This window comes from Taudactylus pleione, unplaced genomic scaffold, assembly GCF_031769625.1.
Source record: "Taudactylus pleione unplaced genomic scaffold, aTauple2 ptg000061l, whole genome shotgun sequence".
NCBI lineage: Eukaryota > Metazoa > Chordata > Amphibia > Anura > Myobatrachidae > Taudactylus > Taudactylus pleione.
This window is the reverse complement of record NW_028284463.1, coordinates 6654593-6669250: the sequence shown is the minus strand read 5'-3', so window position 1 is coordinate 6669250 and position 14658 is coordinate 6654593. Positions and strand designations below refer to the sequence as shown.

The 14658-nt window shown below is 42.1% G+C and overlaps 1 protein-coding gene across 1 annotated transcript in view; it reads right to left on the bottom strand.

Annotated features, from left to right (window-relative positions):
- LOC148534977 (olfactory receptor 5V1-like) overlaps window positions 1-4577 on the bottom strand; it is a 68075-nt gene extending 63498 nt beyond the window's left edge. Inside the window, exon 1 of the mRNA XM_088464848.1 lies at window positions 4560-4577. Coding sequence (XP_088320974.1) covers window positions 4560-4577 — 18 coding nt within the window. The remainder of the gene's footprint in view (window positions 1-4559) is intronic.
- Window positions 4578-14658: the final 10081 nt, after the last annotated feature.

The following is a 14658-nucleotide window of genomic DNA, read 5'->3' as shown; positions in this document are numbered from 1 at the left end:
ACATCATAAATCAGGTTATGGTAGAGCCCATGTGTTTGTGTTGCTAACACCCTTATAGTCAATTTGAGGCTGCCGTACATCAAAACAGGGACTACAATTTTCTTTGAACATCAAAGTTTGGGTACAGTATTTCTGCAGCACCTCCCCATATGCAAACAGTTGATTGACAGGTTAACCGATTACCACATGAAGTACAGTATATGCTTTGGTCAGTCAGGATCTTACTGCAATAAAGACTAATAATAACACAACCTTCTCCACAGTGATCATGAATAGAGACACAGAAAGGGATTCTAGGATTGTATCCCAATGTTGACTTCTGGAAGATGCTAATCAAAATGGCATGGAGATCTACACTTTGCAGGAGTCATTCATCAGCCAGTGCTGCATCTCAATAGGACACCCAGTTGCAATGGCATTACCATAAAGAAGCAGTAGCATCTCCGCTAAAATACAGCCGCTACTGCAACTGTGTTTGACTCAGAATCACCCCCACAGTTTCAGGACAGTGCAGTTTAATCAACCAACAATATGTACCTATCCCCCAATCAACCACCTCAAAGAAAGAAACCTGATATGCTAAAAAATATCCCTCTGTCTACTGGCAAAAATACATAGAATGAAATAGAAGTTATAGGATGTCCTGTCCAAATTTAATTTACAATCTAGGTCTTGTACATTTTGATACAAAAAGTTAAAGAAATAGCAATGGAAGCTGCTGGTGGGTAAGGAATGAGTGACTGTTGTAAGGCATATGCAGTAACAGTTTAATATAATAAACCATCCATTGGCCACCGGCATCTCTGCACAGATATTAGCTTTGTGTTGCCCATAAAACTAGAGCCCTATATGTTTTATAGTGTGATTGACAGATCTAATAGTTTCTGATGAATCTTCATAGTGTATATGCAGGTACAGCAAGTCCATGTCCTCTAGCTTTGCCTATCTGTACATCAATGCAAGTATCACAGTCGTTACATTGTATTATTTTGTAGTAGTCTACCATAACTTTATTATTTTTATTTAAACCGTGTGCTAAAGTTACAACTCATCAGTTTTGCTGTCTACTGCAAACTGTTGAGCAACAATAGTGGTTTTTGGGTCTTAAGAAACACATTATTTACTAAGCATCATTTTTCAGCATCAACACCACTATATCCACCCAGGCATGGCCTCCTCTCTAGAGGTGGGTATTTTCATGGTCCGCATGAAGACCCCACAGATGCCTCACATTCCTGAAAGGAGAAAATTATTTGTTTGTTAAATATAGACCTTAGAAAAAAAACTAATACTTACCTTGAGTTAAAGGAATTTTTTATGCAATGATCATGTGTTGATGCTTCAGAATGAGTCAAATGTTTTAATTTGAAAAATATTTCTAAAGTCATAAAACTTCTGGTTTAGTAGTAATAAGTTTTTTGATTATGACCCTTTTCAAATTTTGAAGTGTTGTGGATCTGCTGTTTACATACTTATGGCATTGCAATTTTGTGATTTTTTTATAATTTGGCCAAATGTATAAAAAAAAGTTATAAAACAATTTTTCAAAAACCATTCTAAAATCTATTTTTTGCTTTTTAACCTCTATTTACCAGGAGTGGTCATATGACCATTCCTATGTTTTGTTGTAGTAGCATGATGCTGATAAACCATATGTTTTGGTGACATATACATTCCATATGCAATGACTCTGATCTGTATTTACACATTACCAGAAGATGTGACTTTCTTGCATTTGCTGCACATTTTGGTTTGCAATTCCACATGTTATGTCTGGAGGAGAAAAACTCACTTTCTAACTTCCAAAAAAATCTCTGAAGAGCTGGCAAAATGCAATTTCTACTTTGTTTTGCTGAGTGCATTTCTTTGAAGGTGCATAGTGACAGACCACGCCAACAGGGCTAAGCTGTAACAAGCAGCAGCATGCTAGTTACAACAGGCTGAGTATGGTGCTCTGTGATTTTGTTTACAAGTCACTCAGGGGATTATGTACTTTTGGGGCTCTTAAGATGGTGTAAAAGCTGCTCCTAGTTTGCCGATATACTGCTGTGAAGCAGAAGCTGGCTACCAGCATTGTTATTTAAAGAGTGGATGGAGTCTGCACTCACTTGCACAAAAATTCAAAAATTATGTATATGGTTAATGTATCCAAAACCAACATAGAAGTCTAATTATAAATTAAATCAATCAGATTGACATTTGGTTGGTGGTGCTCCCTGAAATTATTTGTGTAAAATACATGAAACAAATATTTCTGCTGAGAAGCAAAAGAACAAGCAAGTCTTTCTGGGGCACTCTTAACTATTTCTGAAAATTAAAAATTATTAAATTAAAACTTAACTTTTAATATAACCCTAACATAAAATAAGTGTGTTATGAAAGTACACTCTTGAAAAATCTAAACACAAAATAGAATCACACAATTTAGTGAGTTAACCAATACGAATATGGTGAAAATAACAATGATAACAGAGATCCCTAATAAATCAAAATAATTCTTAATTAATAAATGAATAAGGAAAAAGGGAAAAATAAAAAAGGAGGGTTTGACTGCCGCCAAAATCAGATAACTAATATATACAATATCCCATGTAAATCTCTGTAATGGATATGTTACAAAATAGCATTAGTTATATACAGCTTAGGAATCTTCACAAAGTATTATTTAAGATAAAATAATATTTAGAGAGGTAAAGTAAATCAATGACTATAAGGCAAATCATTCATATGCACAAAAAGTAAACAGAGCAACATATGGTTTTAGATATATATCAGAAATTAGGTGCTGATATAAAATTGCACCTGATTATGAAAATGTGCACACTGAAGAAAAATAAACAGTAAAAGATACATGACATAGCAATGATCTAGCTGGTTATGCTGATGATAATTATATCATCCGCGGTGGTAATATTGTGTAAGAAAATTCAAAAGTTTTAATTGAATAATTTTTCATTTTCATAAATAGTTAAGAGTGCCCCAGAAAGACTTGTTTGTTCTTTTGCCTCTCAGCAGAAATATTTGTTACCGACATTTTTACCAATAACAGACCCATTTGACTGGCTTTCTGTATCTTGACAAGGATGAAACTACTGTATGCAAGTTACAACATGCTGAGTTTGATGCTCTGTGGTTTTGTTTACAAGTCACTCAGGGGTATATGTACTTTGGGGCTCTTACAGTGGTGTAAAAGCTGCTTCTGCTATGCCTACATACTGCTGTAAAGCAGATGCTGGCCACAAGCATTGTTACCAATAACAGACCCATTTGACTGGCTTTCTGTATCTTCACAAGAATGAAACTAGTCCAGCTGACAGAAGTACTGGGAAACATGGTTCTCTGCACATACTAGAGCCCTGTATAGATAAGGGAAATATCCCTGAATGTTGCTAAACAGTTGAGAAAGCAGAGCTGGTATCATTCGAACTATGAACATAGTGAGGAAAAGGTACCATCTTATGTGAAAGATGCTCGATATCCTCTGCACACTGCTGGGCTCTATAAAACAAATGACAGTACCACACTGACATCTTATCAGGGCAAGATCACCAGGAATGTGTTGATTTTCAGCACTCTTCATACAGGAGTCCTCATTGATGAAGCAAAGGAGAAAAATAAAATTTTACAATGACACAATATGTTGTGTTGATGTTGTAGACCAGATGACCCAAAAGTACAGTGTACATGCTTCTTCAGGGTGCTGGCCCCTACAGTACATGTTTATTACAATGTCTTAGATTTAGATATGATAAATGCTGATAGTATTCTGTATCCAAAATAAAATCAAATATACCTGCCCTATATGTAATAAATTTGTTTGTGGCACATACTAAAGTAAAGTTTGCAAAAAAAAGTGTATGCAAATGAAAAATAAAAACCATGATTCATCCATGATGAAGGTTTATCCCTTCTTGTTCTTCTTTCTTCTTGTTTTCAAAGCAGATTATTGAATTTTGTAACAATTTGTGCGTATTTACAAAAGCTACTTAAAATTTTAATAAATAGTACTTTTTTTCAATGTATATAACTGTTATGCTTTTTTCCTACCCATATTCCACGTCACCTCTAGAAACAAAGTTTAACACTAGTGTTTCCATAAACATCATTGAATCTCGAAACAAGAGTCAACAATGGAAGGAAAAAGCCAATTATTAATTGACCCCTGTTGGTAAAGGATAATAAGAATATATCCTGTAAAGCTAGTGTTAACACATGTTGCACATATTGCTGCACCAAGCAAACTTTATTTATTTTTTTTAAATAAAAAGAAGGGAAGCTTATCTTACTGCATAATGAAGCCGTAACAAAAAGAATATGTTTTGTCAGTCAAACTTGTCTCTCTCTAGCTATTATTTGGGTGGTTTTTGCAGTGGTTTAACATCACTTTCTAAAGCTGATGCATAATAAATAGGGAGCATCCATACTTGTAATGTGAAATACATTGTAAGGGAAACCAATTTATTTATAATTAATTGATGGTGTTTTCCAATTGGTTTTGGCTTTAGTAAATCAGTTGTCATGATCCTGTCTAGTTGTCACCTATTTGCCTTTAGACTTACCTCTGTCAGCTGCTCCATGGATCTGAGTTTGCAATTCTCCTGGGACATCTGCTCTGGCTGAATCATGCAGGCTGTGTCCCAGGCTCCTGCTGGTTCCTAGACCAGTGCTATCTGTAAAGCCTGCTACGTTCAGTTATCCACACGGCTCCCAGGCCTCTCCAAGTGACTATCCACACTACCCGCTTCTCCACACGGCTCCCAGGCCACACAAAGTAGCTTCCACGCTACAACTTCTTGCCTACGGCTCCCAGGCCGCTCCAAGTGACTATCCACGCTACCCGCCTCTCCACACGGCTCCCAGGCCGCACAAAATAGCTTCCACGCTACCAGCTTCTCCAAGTAGCTTCCACGCTACCAGCTTCTCCACACGGCTCCCAGGCCGCACCAAGTAGCTTCCACGCTACCACCTCTGGCCCACGGCTCCCAGGCCGCTCTAAGTAGCATCCATGCTACCATGACTACCCACGGCTTCCCAAGCCACAACAAGTAGCTTCCACGCTACCATCCATCTGCAAGCTCATCTACTGGTACCCCAACCAGCTCAGTCTGCCTACCTGCCGGTCCCAGTCCGGTCCCTCCAAGTTCCTTCTGGTCTCATTCCAACCTCTCAAGTTTCCAGTTCAAGTCACTCATCACCCAAGGCAGTTCTCACTGCTACCCACTTCTTTTATTAATAGAGCTATTCATGTCCCCCATGGCTCCAGTCCAGCCGGCCTCCAGTGTTTCCAGTTCATCACCTGATACAGGTAACCCTCGAGCACCAATTGTGACATCAGTGATTTGCAAAACCAATGGAAAAGCCAAAACTGATACCTAGTAAATATACTCCATTAATGGAGCTATAGGGAACACCCTCCAGTGTGATAGATATTTAATTCCTTCAAGTGTTATACAGAAACATTGTGGGCACAGCTATATATATGGAGGCTGCATGCGTAATTAGAATTGATTCCTGAGGACAGCCTCTCTCGCTTTATTTTGTCTTCCATGGATCATTTAATATTCATCTACAACCCGATTTGCTTCCAAGCCTATTAAGTGAATATGTTATGTCTTGCTGATATGGTTTTACTCTGTGCATAAAAGATATAAAACAGTTATTTTCAACATCAGTCATATTTTCCACAGTTGAGATCTGATGTCAAGTAATAGGTTTCCTGAATGCACATGTAAATGCCAAATATAGAGATATCAGGCGGTAACAGACTTTCCAAATGACACAGGCAGCTGAACTTCCCTGAGCAGAGCAGGAATCCATGTAGGCATCAGGACAAGACAGAATCATACAGATTTTTGAAGCAGATGCAGGTTCATAAAAAGGTTTATTTCGCAAAAGCACATGTAATTGCAGGATAATGTAGAGCTCTTGCAAGCTGGAGAGTATAGAAAACAGAACTGAGGATTCAGTTCATAACAGCCAAGCAGAATAAGCAAAACATAAATACAAACTTGGGTCAGAAGCATACAGTACGTGAACATAGTCAAAGTTTCTAGCACAAAACAGGGGCCAGTTGCAAACAGACAGTGGTGGACTGGAGCATTAAGGGCCCACAGGGGATGCAATAATAGAGGCCCACAAAGAGGTGTGGCCAGTCAGAGGATGGGGTGTGGCCAACTATAATAAGATAAAGTATTAGTATAATTTATAACCCTTTTATATACTAAAAATAGAATACTATAAATCTATCTCATAGTGGGATAGGTCAGTGATCTCCTGTGAATGGCAGTCAGATATATGGACAAGGGAGGTTGTGGTGGGCATGGAGGGATCATGTAGGAAGTGCAGTGTTTGGTATGTAGGGACGATGGGGATAGTACAAACAGCACTACAGTTTGGTATATTGGTGATGAACTATGGTGTGGCATAATGGACATGTACTACAGTATGGTAGGGATCTACAATGAGGTACAATGTGTGGGCACTACAGGTGGCCTAATGTGTGGACTCTGCAGTGTGGCATAATGGGGATGCACTACAGTGTCCACATATTAGGCCACATGTAGTGCCCACACATTAGGCCACATGTAGTGCATCCCCAATATACCACACTGTAGTGGTCACACATTATGCCACACATAAGGCCATACTGTAGTGTATGTCCATTATTCCACACTGTAGTGCATCCTGATTTTACCACACTGTAGTGTTCACACATTAGGCCACCTATAAGGCCGACACATTAGGTGACACTGTAAAGCATCCACATTATACCAAATTGTAGTGCCCACATATTATATGACACTGTGGTGCCCCCCACATAATGTTGCACTGTAGTACCCACACTTACCATAATGTAGTGCCCACACATTAGACTACACTGTTGTGCCCACACATTATGCCACCTATAGTGTCCACACATTATGCCAAACTATAGTGCCCCAACACATTATACCACACTGTGGTTCCCCCCACATTATGTCACATGGTAGTACCCACACATACCATACTGTAGTGCCAACACATTATGCTACACTGTAGAATCCATACATTATGCCACCTTTAGTGCCAACACATTATGCCAACTTTAGTGCCACCACATTATACTTTGCTAGAGTATCCCCCACATTATACCACAATGTAGTGCCCCCCACATTATGCCACACTATAGTACCCACACATACCACACTGTAATGCCCAAACATTATGCTATACTATATTGCCCACTATTTATGCCACCTGTAATGCCCACACATTATGTCAACTGTAGTGCCCACATATTATTCCACACATTGTACTCCCCAGAAGCAAAAGCAACATCAGGCAGCAGGCAAAGCAGCAGTCACAGCCTCACAATGTGTCACTCCCATGAGGCTACACTGCTGCTGATTTTCATAGGTCAGAGGAGCATGTGATGGGCTCCTCCAATCAAAGCTCAGCACATGCTCCTCTAACCCTCTGCAGAGACAACTGGGAATCATTACCCAGTAGTGCACTGCAGTGGTGAATCTGACTGCACTGTGGCCCTGTCCTCTGTGTGCAGCTGCTCGCAGGGTTGGTCACAGCCTTGATGGCTGCCCAGCAAGCAGCTGCATTGCAGCCTGCTATTTGACCAGTGCCATAGGCCACACCCTCCTGCAATAGAGTGCATGGCTACAAATACTGACTCCCTGGCAGCCAAGTCCACTCCTGCCAAACAGACAATTCCAGAATCCAGACAGAAGGCTTTAATTTATAGGAAAGCAGAACTCTGGATGGACATGGCAGCCTCCTATGGGGTCTATTCATCAATCTAAAACCTAACTTTTAATATTGATGAATTAACCAATCTGTGTTCCAATGCTCATAGCCCATGATGTGCTGCACAGTTGAAAGTATATTATTGGAGGATCAGACTCCCCTGAGTAGGCATTATTCATAGATACTCTATGCAGACATCTGCGAGGACTGTGATATGTGATGACAATAAAATCCCACATACAGGTAAAGGTTAGTGTATGTGTGGCCAAAACTATGGCAAAACATTATTTCTCTACTAGTGCACAAGCCAACTCTCTTGGCAGAACTTCATATTTAGGTAAGTAATGGAGTTATCCTCCCCTTTTTCTCTTACCAGTCTAAGCACAGAAGGCAGACTATGGTTGGAGGCTTCAGTTTGCACTAACAACTTTATTTTAATCTTAGGGACCTGCAGTATAGAATGGACAAGGGCAGATTTCAATACAGTGAGTGTTTCCTCACAGTCATGTATTCAATACACCACTTTGAGTAACTTCTTAATTTCCAGTCAGTTAGGTGTTTAGCTGGTGTGGTGCAGTATGGCACAAACTTTCAGTCGAACCCAACCTAGCAGTCCTTCCCAAAAATGACCTGTGTTTTTTAGTAATTTGTTAACTACTTAACTGATGATTTTTCCAGCAAAGCTGGTTAGAAATTGCTCAGTCTCCAGGAGAGTTTGAGGAGTCAGATAAGATTCTTTCTGTAAATGTGTAGAACAAGTTTCCTCTTCAAAAACACAGTGGGGCAGTGCGGTCGCACCTTGTAAGCTGAAGCACAACTGGCTTTGGGCCTGATTCAGACCCACTTGCAAGCGCTATGTGCTCATGAGTGGGTCGATGTTTGGCCACTGTGCATGCGCACGCCGGAGCTGGCTCCGACGTGCGCATGTGTGAGACCCGTCTAGCGATGGGCGCTCCGTCGCCATAGGTCTCGCACCAAGCGGGGCAGCTGTCAATTTTGATTGACAGCTTGCCCCGTTTTGGAGGCGGGCTGGGGGATGGCTGGCAAAATGGAGGCATTCCCGAAGGAATGCCTGCCATTTGTGGGTGGCACCACTGACATCACGAGTGATGTCAGTGAGTGAGCTTTTGGCTCTAATAGAGCCAAAAGCTCACTGAGGCTTGCGGGAATGAGACCCTACCACAAGGGTCTCGTCGCAAACCCCGATGGTCACCTGGCCACTCGCAATAGCTGTGGGTGGTCACCCACAGCTAAGCGAGCAGCTAGGAGGCCGCACAAAAAAAAAGCCCTTATTCAGAGCAAGCGTCCGGCTCTGAATCAGGCCCTGTGTTCACATTCCATACGACCATGTCAGTTAAGTGGTTATATACATATAAAAGAATATCCCAATAATAGCTTAATAGGAGGTACACACTAGAAGCAGGCTAATGAAAGCTTTATAGCAGTCAGTTCATACCAGTACAGAGTTGTGTCTAACCTTTCACAAATTCCACAATATTTTAACGAATACAGATAACATATACTAATTACATATTTGTGACCAATTGTCAGAAAAATGTACAAACATCAAATAAACAAAATAATTGTTGTTACACTTACAATTGCTTACACTTAAATGAACTCTACATATGAATTTAGAATCATATCTGGTTTATTTGGTTGCATAGTATTTAACACATTGTGTTTTTTTTTCTCTGCACATGTGTTCAATCTGGCCAAATGAAACTATGAGCAGCTATGGAGAATTCAGAGTCATGTGCATCTCAATCACATATTTACCTGTAACTGAATGGTGTTCATTAATCTGCTCCTTGCCAATCTTTCTAGGGATATCTTACGTGTTATCTGTTTCTTTTAATCTTCTGTGAAATGCAAGTAAGTAGGATGCACAATAAAGTCTCTCTCATTTCAGTACTCAGGGCCTGATTCAGACCCGGTCGCAAGCGCTGAGTGCCCGCAACCGGGTCAATGGTGGCCCAGAGCACATGCGCACGACGGAGCCAGATCCATCGTGCACAATGCACGAGACCAGGATAGTGATGGGCAATCCGTCGCTCCGGGTCTCGCAACAAAGGAGGCGTGCTGTCGATGTTGAGTGACAGCATGCCCCCTTTGGTTGGTGGGCCGGGGTGGGTGGCAGCCCAGGCGGAGGCATTCCCATGAGAATGCCTACCTTCTGGGGGTGGCCCCACTGTCATCCAAAGTGATGTCAGTGGGAGAGCTTTCAGCTCTGTTAGAGCCGAAAGCTCTCTGGAGCTTGCGGCCACAAGACCCTACCATAAGGGTCTCGTCGCAAGCCCGATTGTCACGATGGTCTTGACCATCGCAACCATGATCCTGGCCACTCGCATTAGCTGTGGGTGGCAAAAAAAAAAGACACCCTGATTCAGAGCGAGCGCTCTGTCAGAGCGACCGGCTCTGAATCAGGCCCTCAGTCAGTACACACAATTTTGGTGGTGGGAGGGAAGCAAGATGCAGACAAATGTAGGCCAAGTAAAGTAAGGTCATGTTCTCATGATTGCATCCAAAGCACAGATACACATATACCCCATGGTCACTCAGCCGGCCGAGGATCGCGCAGATGCTTTGCTGCTGCACCCATGGGTGCATCACAGAAAAGTATTGCATGTAAGAGTCATGATACCTCCTGCTGCATTATCATAATACTGCTAATGCAGCTGCTACCATGTTAGTAGCCGTGATAGCAATTCTTTTGAAGCCTAAATCACTCCCAGTGTTAATAGACTTAGATGTGAAGATGTAGACATACGGCCTTATTCAGCATAGATCGCAATTGCAACAATGTATGCAAAATGAGTGACTGTTAGCCATTGCACTGTGATTACGCATGCAGACAGGAAACCATCGCAGAGTGAGTGACAGGCCATGAGCGTTTGGGGGTGGTGACAGGGGAGTGTTTGCAGAGATGCAGGCGTGTCTATCCGTTTGAACACCGTTGCATGGCATGTATATATTATCCATTGCTAGTGCATTTGCAGCTTGAGAGCCTTCTGCATTCGACAAGAATTGCAATTTCTCCGACGCGTCAGAGCTGCTGTAATTATGCATGACAGGCTGATGTGCTTTGCTTTACCAATGTATATGCAGGACAGCAAGGTATTATAGATGTGAGAAAGCAGTAGTGGGTGTCTATACTGGCTGAGCTGTAGCAGGCACTAGTATAATTTTACAGCTACTTTGCGTGCGATTACGCACCTGTGATCGCAATTGTAATTCTTGCTGAACAGTGCCCATAGATCACATAAAAACAAAAATTAAATGAAAATAGACAATAATGCATTTGAAGATTGCATTGAGAATTACAATGGTTCTGAGGATAATGCAATGGGTACTTTGCAGGTGGGGTATTTTCCATTTTTACCAAATGAAATGCAGTTTTCAAAGCACCAAAAGGCAATTGTGCCAAAGTGCACTGGATACTGCTATACTGCTCCAGATTCCTCTTACCAAGCAACTCAAAGAATCATATCAGCTGACATAAAGGCATCAGAGCAAGAGTGGGCTCACTCAGTGCAGCAAGATGACACACAGGACCTGCTAAGCAACAGCTCTCTGGCCGCAGAGCCAAAATACACAGAACATCAGGGGATTCATAATCCAACTGGAAAGTTACTCTCACATGATCCTTAATGAAATCATGCAGACCACCATTATGTATGACTGCTGTCACAACACTTATTCCTTGCCAGTAAGTAGGCACTTGAAAGTACTCAAACTTTGTTAAGAATAAAAGGTGCAAATGCAACTTGTCTACTTACACCACTTTCCAGTAACTTTGACATACCTGTCCACTTATTTAGCCTGTACATACCCTGGTTCCTACTGTTGAACCATTAAAAGACCTTGCATGTCACTTCACATGGAGCATAGTACTGTAAATATGGAATGCCAGATCAGAATGTAACAAACTGGCCCCCACCCATGACCTTTTCATCTCCAACTCCCTGAATCTCCTAGCCATTACTGAAACATGGATTTCACCCACTGACACCACTTCTTCTGCAGCTCTCTCCTATGGAGGCCTCACCTTTTCCCACACACCCATCCTTGGGGTCTTCATGTAGGTGGTGTTAGGGTCGTTCTATCCCCTGGTTACTCATACCCTCAGAACCATTCCTTACATTCTCTATATTTGAAGTTCATGTTATACTCCTCTTCCAACTAGTACACCTCTGAGTAGCTGCCATTTATCGTCCCCCTGGCCCTCCCTATGAGTAAATTGAAAACTTTGCTCCCTAGCTCATTCACTTTCTCTCCTCCGACCTTCCCTCTATTATCCTAGGTGACTACAATATTACAATTGATATCCCCACAGAATCATCTGCCTTCAAACTCCTCACCGTCATTTCTTCATTTAGCCTCTCCCAAAGGACCTCCTCATCCTCATAATGCAAGTGGGCATTTGCTTGATCTGGTATTCACTCACCGTTGTGATATTTCTGCCTACTCCAATTCCCATTTCCCCTCTCTGACCATCACATTCTCTCTTTTAACCTATCCCTCTCTCCTTCCCCTCCCCTACCTCCAATAGCCACCATCACTAAGCGTAACATTGAAGCTATCAACACTGCTTTCTTTTCTTCCCTACTTGAATCATGTCTCTCCCCTACACTCTCTTTCTCCTGCCCTGAACAAACTGCTTCCCTATACAATGCCTCACTTAGTTCTGCTCTTGAGTCTGTTGCTCCAGTGATCATGACTCACCCTCGCAAATTCACACCTTAACCCTGGCACTTCAAATGCACCAGATACCTGCAAATATGTTTGCAAACCACTGAGCGATGGTGGAGAAAATAATAATCTTAGGCAGAATTCTGCTGTCATCCTACAGTGCTGCTCTCTCCCTCTCTAAACAGTCATATTTCAAGAATCTCATCTCCTCTTAATCCTCAAATCCCCAGCATCTCTTATCCACCTTCAACTCCCTCTTCTTCCCACCCCCTCCTTATTTTTCCTCCTTGCTCTCTGCCATTAACTTTGCTACCTATTTTATATCTAAAATTGATTCCATACATCAGGACATCATATTCAACCTGTTCCTCAACTCTCCACCACCTCCTTTCCCAGATCACCCCTCCACATCCACTTTACTGACTTTTACATCCTTCTCCCCTGTATCAGGAGAGGAAGTAATGGCCCTCATGCAGTCCTCCCCCCCTCTACCTCCCCCCTTGACCCCATCCCCTCCCACCTCCTCTACTATATCTCTCCTTCTGACTGCTCCCATCTTGCCCACCTCCTTAATCTCTCCCTCTCTTCTGGCACTGTCCCTTCTGCATTCAAGCATGCCCTTGTCTCCCCCATTCTTAAAAAAACTACCCTTGATCCTAACATTCTTTCTAACTACTGACCCATCTCTCTCCTCCCTTTTGTCTCCAAACTTATTGAGCACTTTGTTTACAACTAATTCACCACAATTATTTCCTCCCACTCCCTTCTTGACCCTTTTCAGTCTGACTTCTGTTCTCTCCACTCCACTGAAACTGCCCTCACAATAGTCAGCAACGACCTCCTTGCTGTCAAATCCAAGGGCCACTACTCCCTGCTCATTCTCTTTGACCTGTTTGCTGTTTTTGACACTGTGGACCACCCTCTCCTGCAGCATATCATTCACTCCCTTGGTCTATGTGACACTGCTCTTTCCTGGTTGTCCTCCTACCTCTCTGACTGTTCTCTCTGTTTCCTTCCTCCTCCCCTCACAGCCTCTCACAGTAGGTGTTCCCCAAAGTTCTGCGCTTGGACCTTTCCAATTCTCTCTCTATATGTCCTCTCTAGGTAGACTCATCCACTCTTTTGACCTCCATTATCATCTCCATGCTGATGAAACTCAGATCTGCCTTTCCTCACCTGATCTTTCCCCCTCTCTACTGACTCATATCTACAACTGTCTTTCTGCCATCTCTTCCTGGATGTCTCAGTGATTTCTCAACTTATTATGTCTAAGACTGAGCTGAACATCTTCCCATATAACCTCATTTTCCACTATTTCTTTATCAATAAATGGCATAACTATCTCATATAGTGCCAAATCACATTGTCTTGGAGTCATCATGGACTCTTCCCTATTTAAAACCACATATTCAGTACCTCTCACAGTCCTGTTATTTCCATCTCAAGTATATTTCCAAGACCAGACCCTTTCTCACCCCGGATGCCACCAAAAACCTCATACAATCACTGGTCATCTCCTGATTGGACTACTGTAACCTCCTCCTACCTGGCCTCCCCAAATTTCATCTCTCTCCTCAATGCTGCTGCTTGGCTCATCTTCCTCTCCAAATGCTCTACATCTACCTCTTATCTCCTACAATCCCTCCACTGGCTCCCCTTCCCTTTCAGAATCCAATTCAAGGTTCTCACACTCAGATTACAAAGTCCTCACCCATTCCTCTCCAATTTACATCTCTGATCTCATCTCCCTTCACTCTTCCATTTGCCCTCTTCATTTACTTAATACATGCTTCCTTTCATGCCAATTGATTACTTCCTCCCACTTCCGCCTCCAAGATTTTGCTTGTGCTGCTCCTCACCTTTGGAACTCCCTCCCTCTCCCCATCAGACTCTGCACCTCTCTACAATCATTCAAATGAGCTATTGCAACCCACTACTTCATTAAGCCTTCCAGCTCTCATCCTAACTTGCTGCTACATCTTCCTTCCTCCCCGCCTATCTCATCTGTGTCACTCCTGCTTGTCTGCCCTTCCATTTTAGAATGTAAGCTCTTTTGACCAGGGCCCTCTACCCTCTTGTGCTTATGCCTACTATTTTGTAATGTATCTCTTACTCCCCACTAGGGCAACTAACACTTGGTTGCTTATGTGGGTGTAAAGATTGCTGATATAGCAATGTTTATTATCCATGTTCATGTCTTGCTTTGTATTATATTGTAAGTCGCTGGTT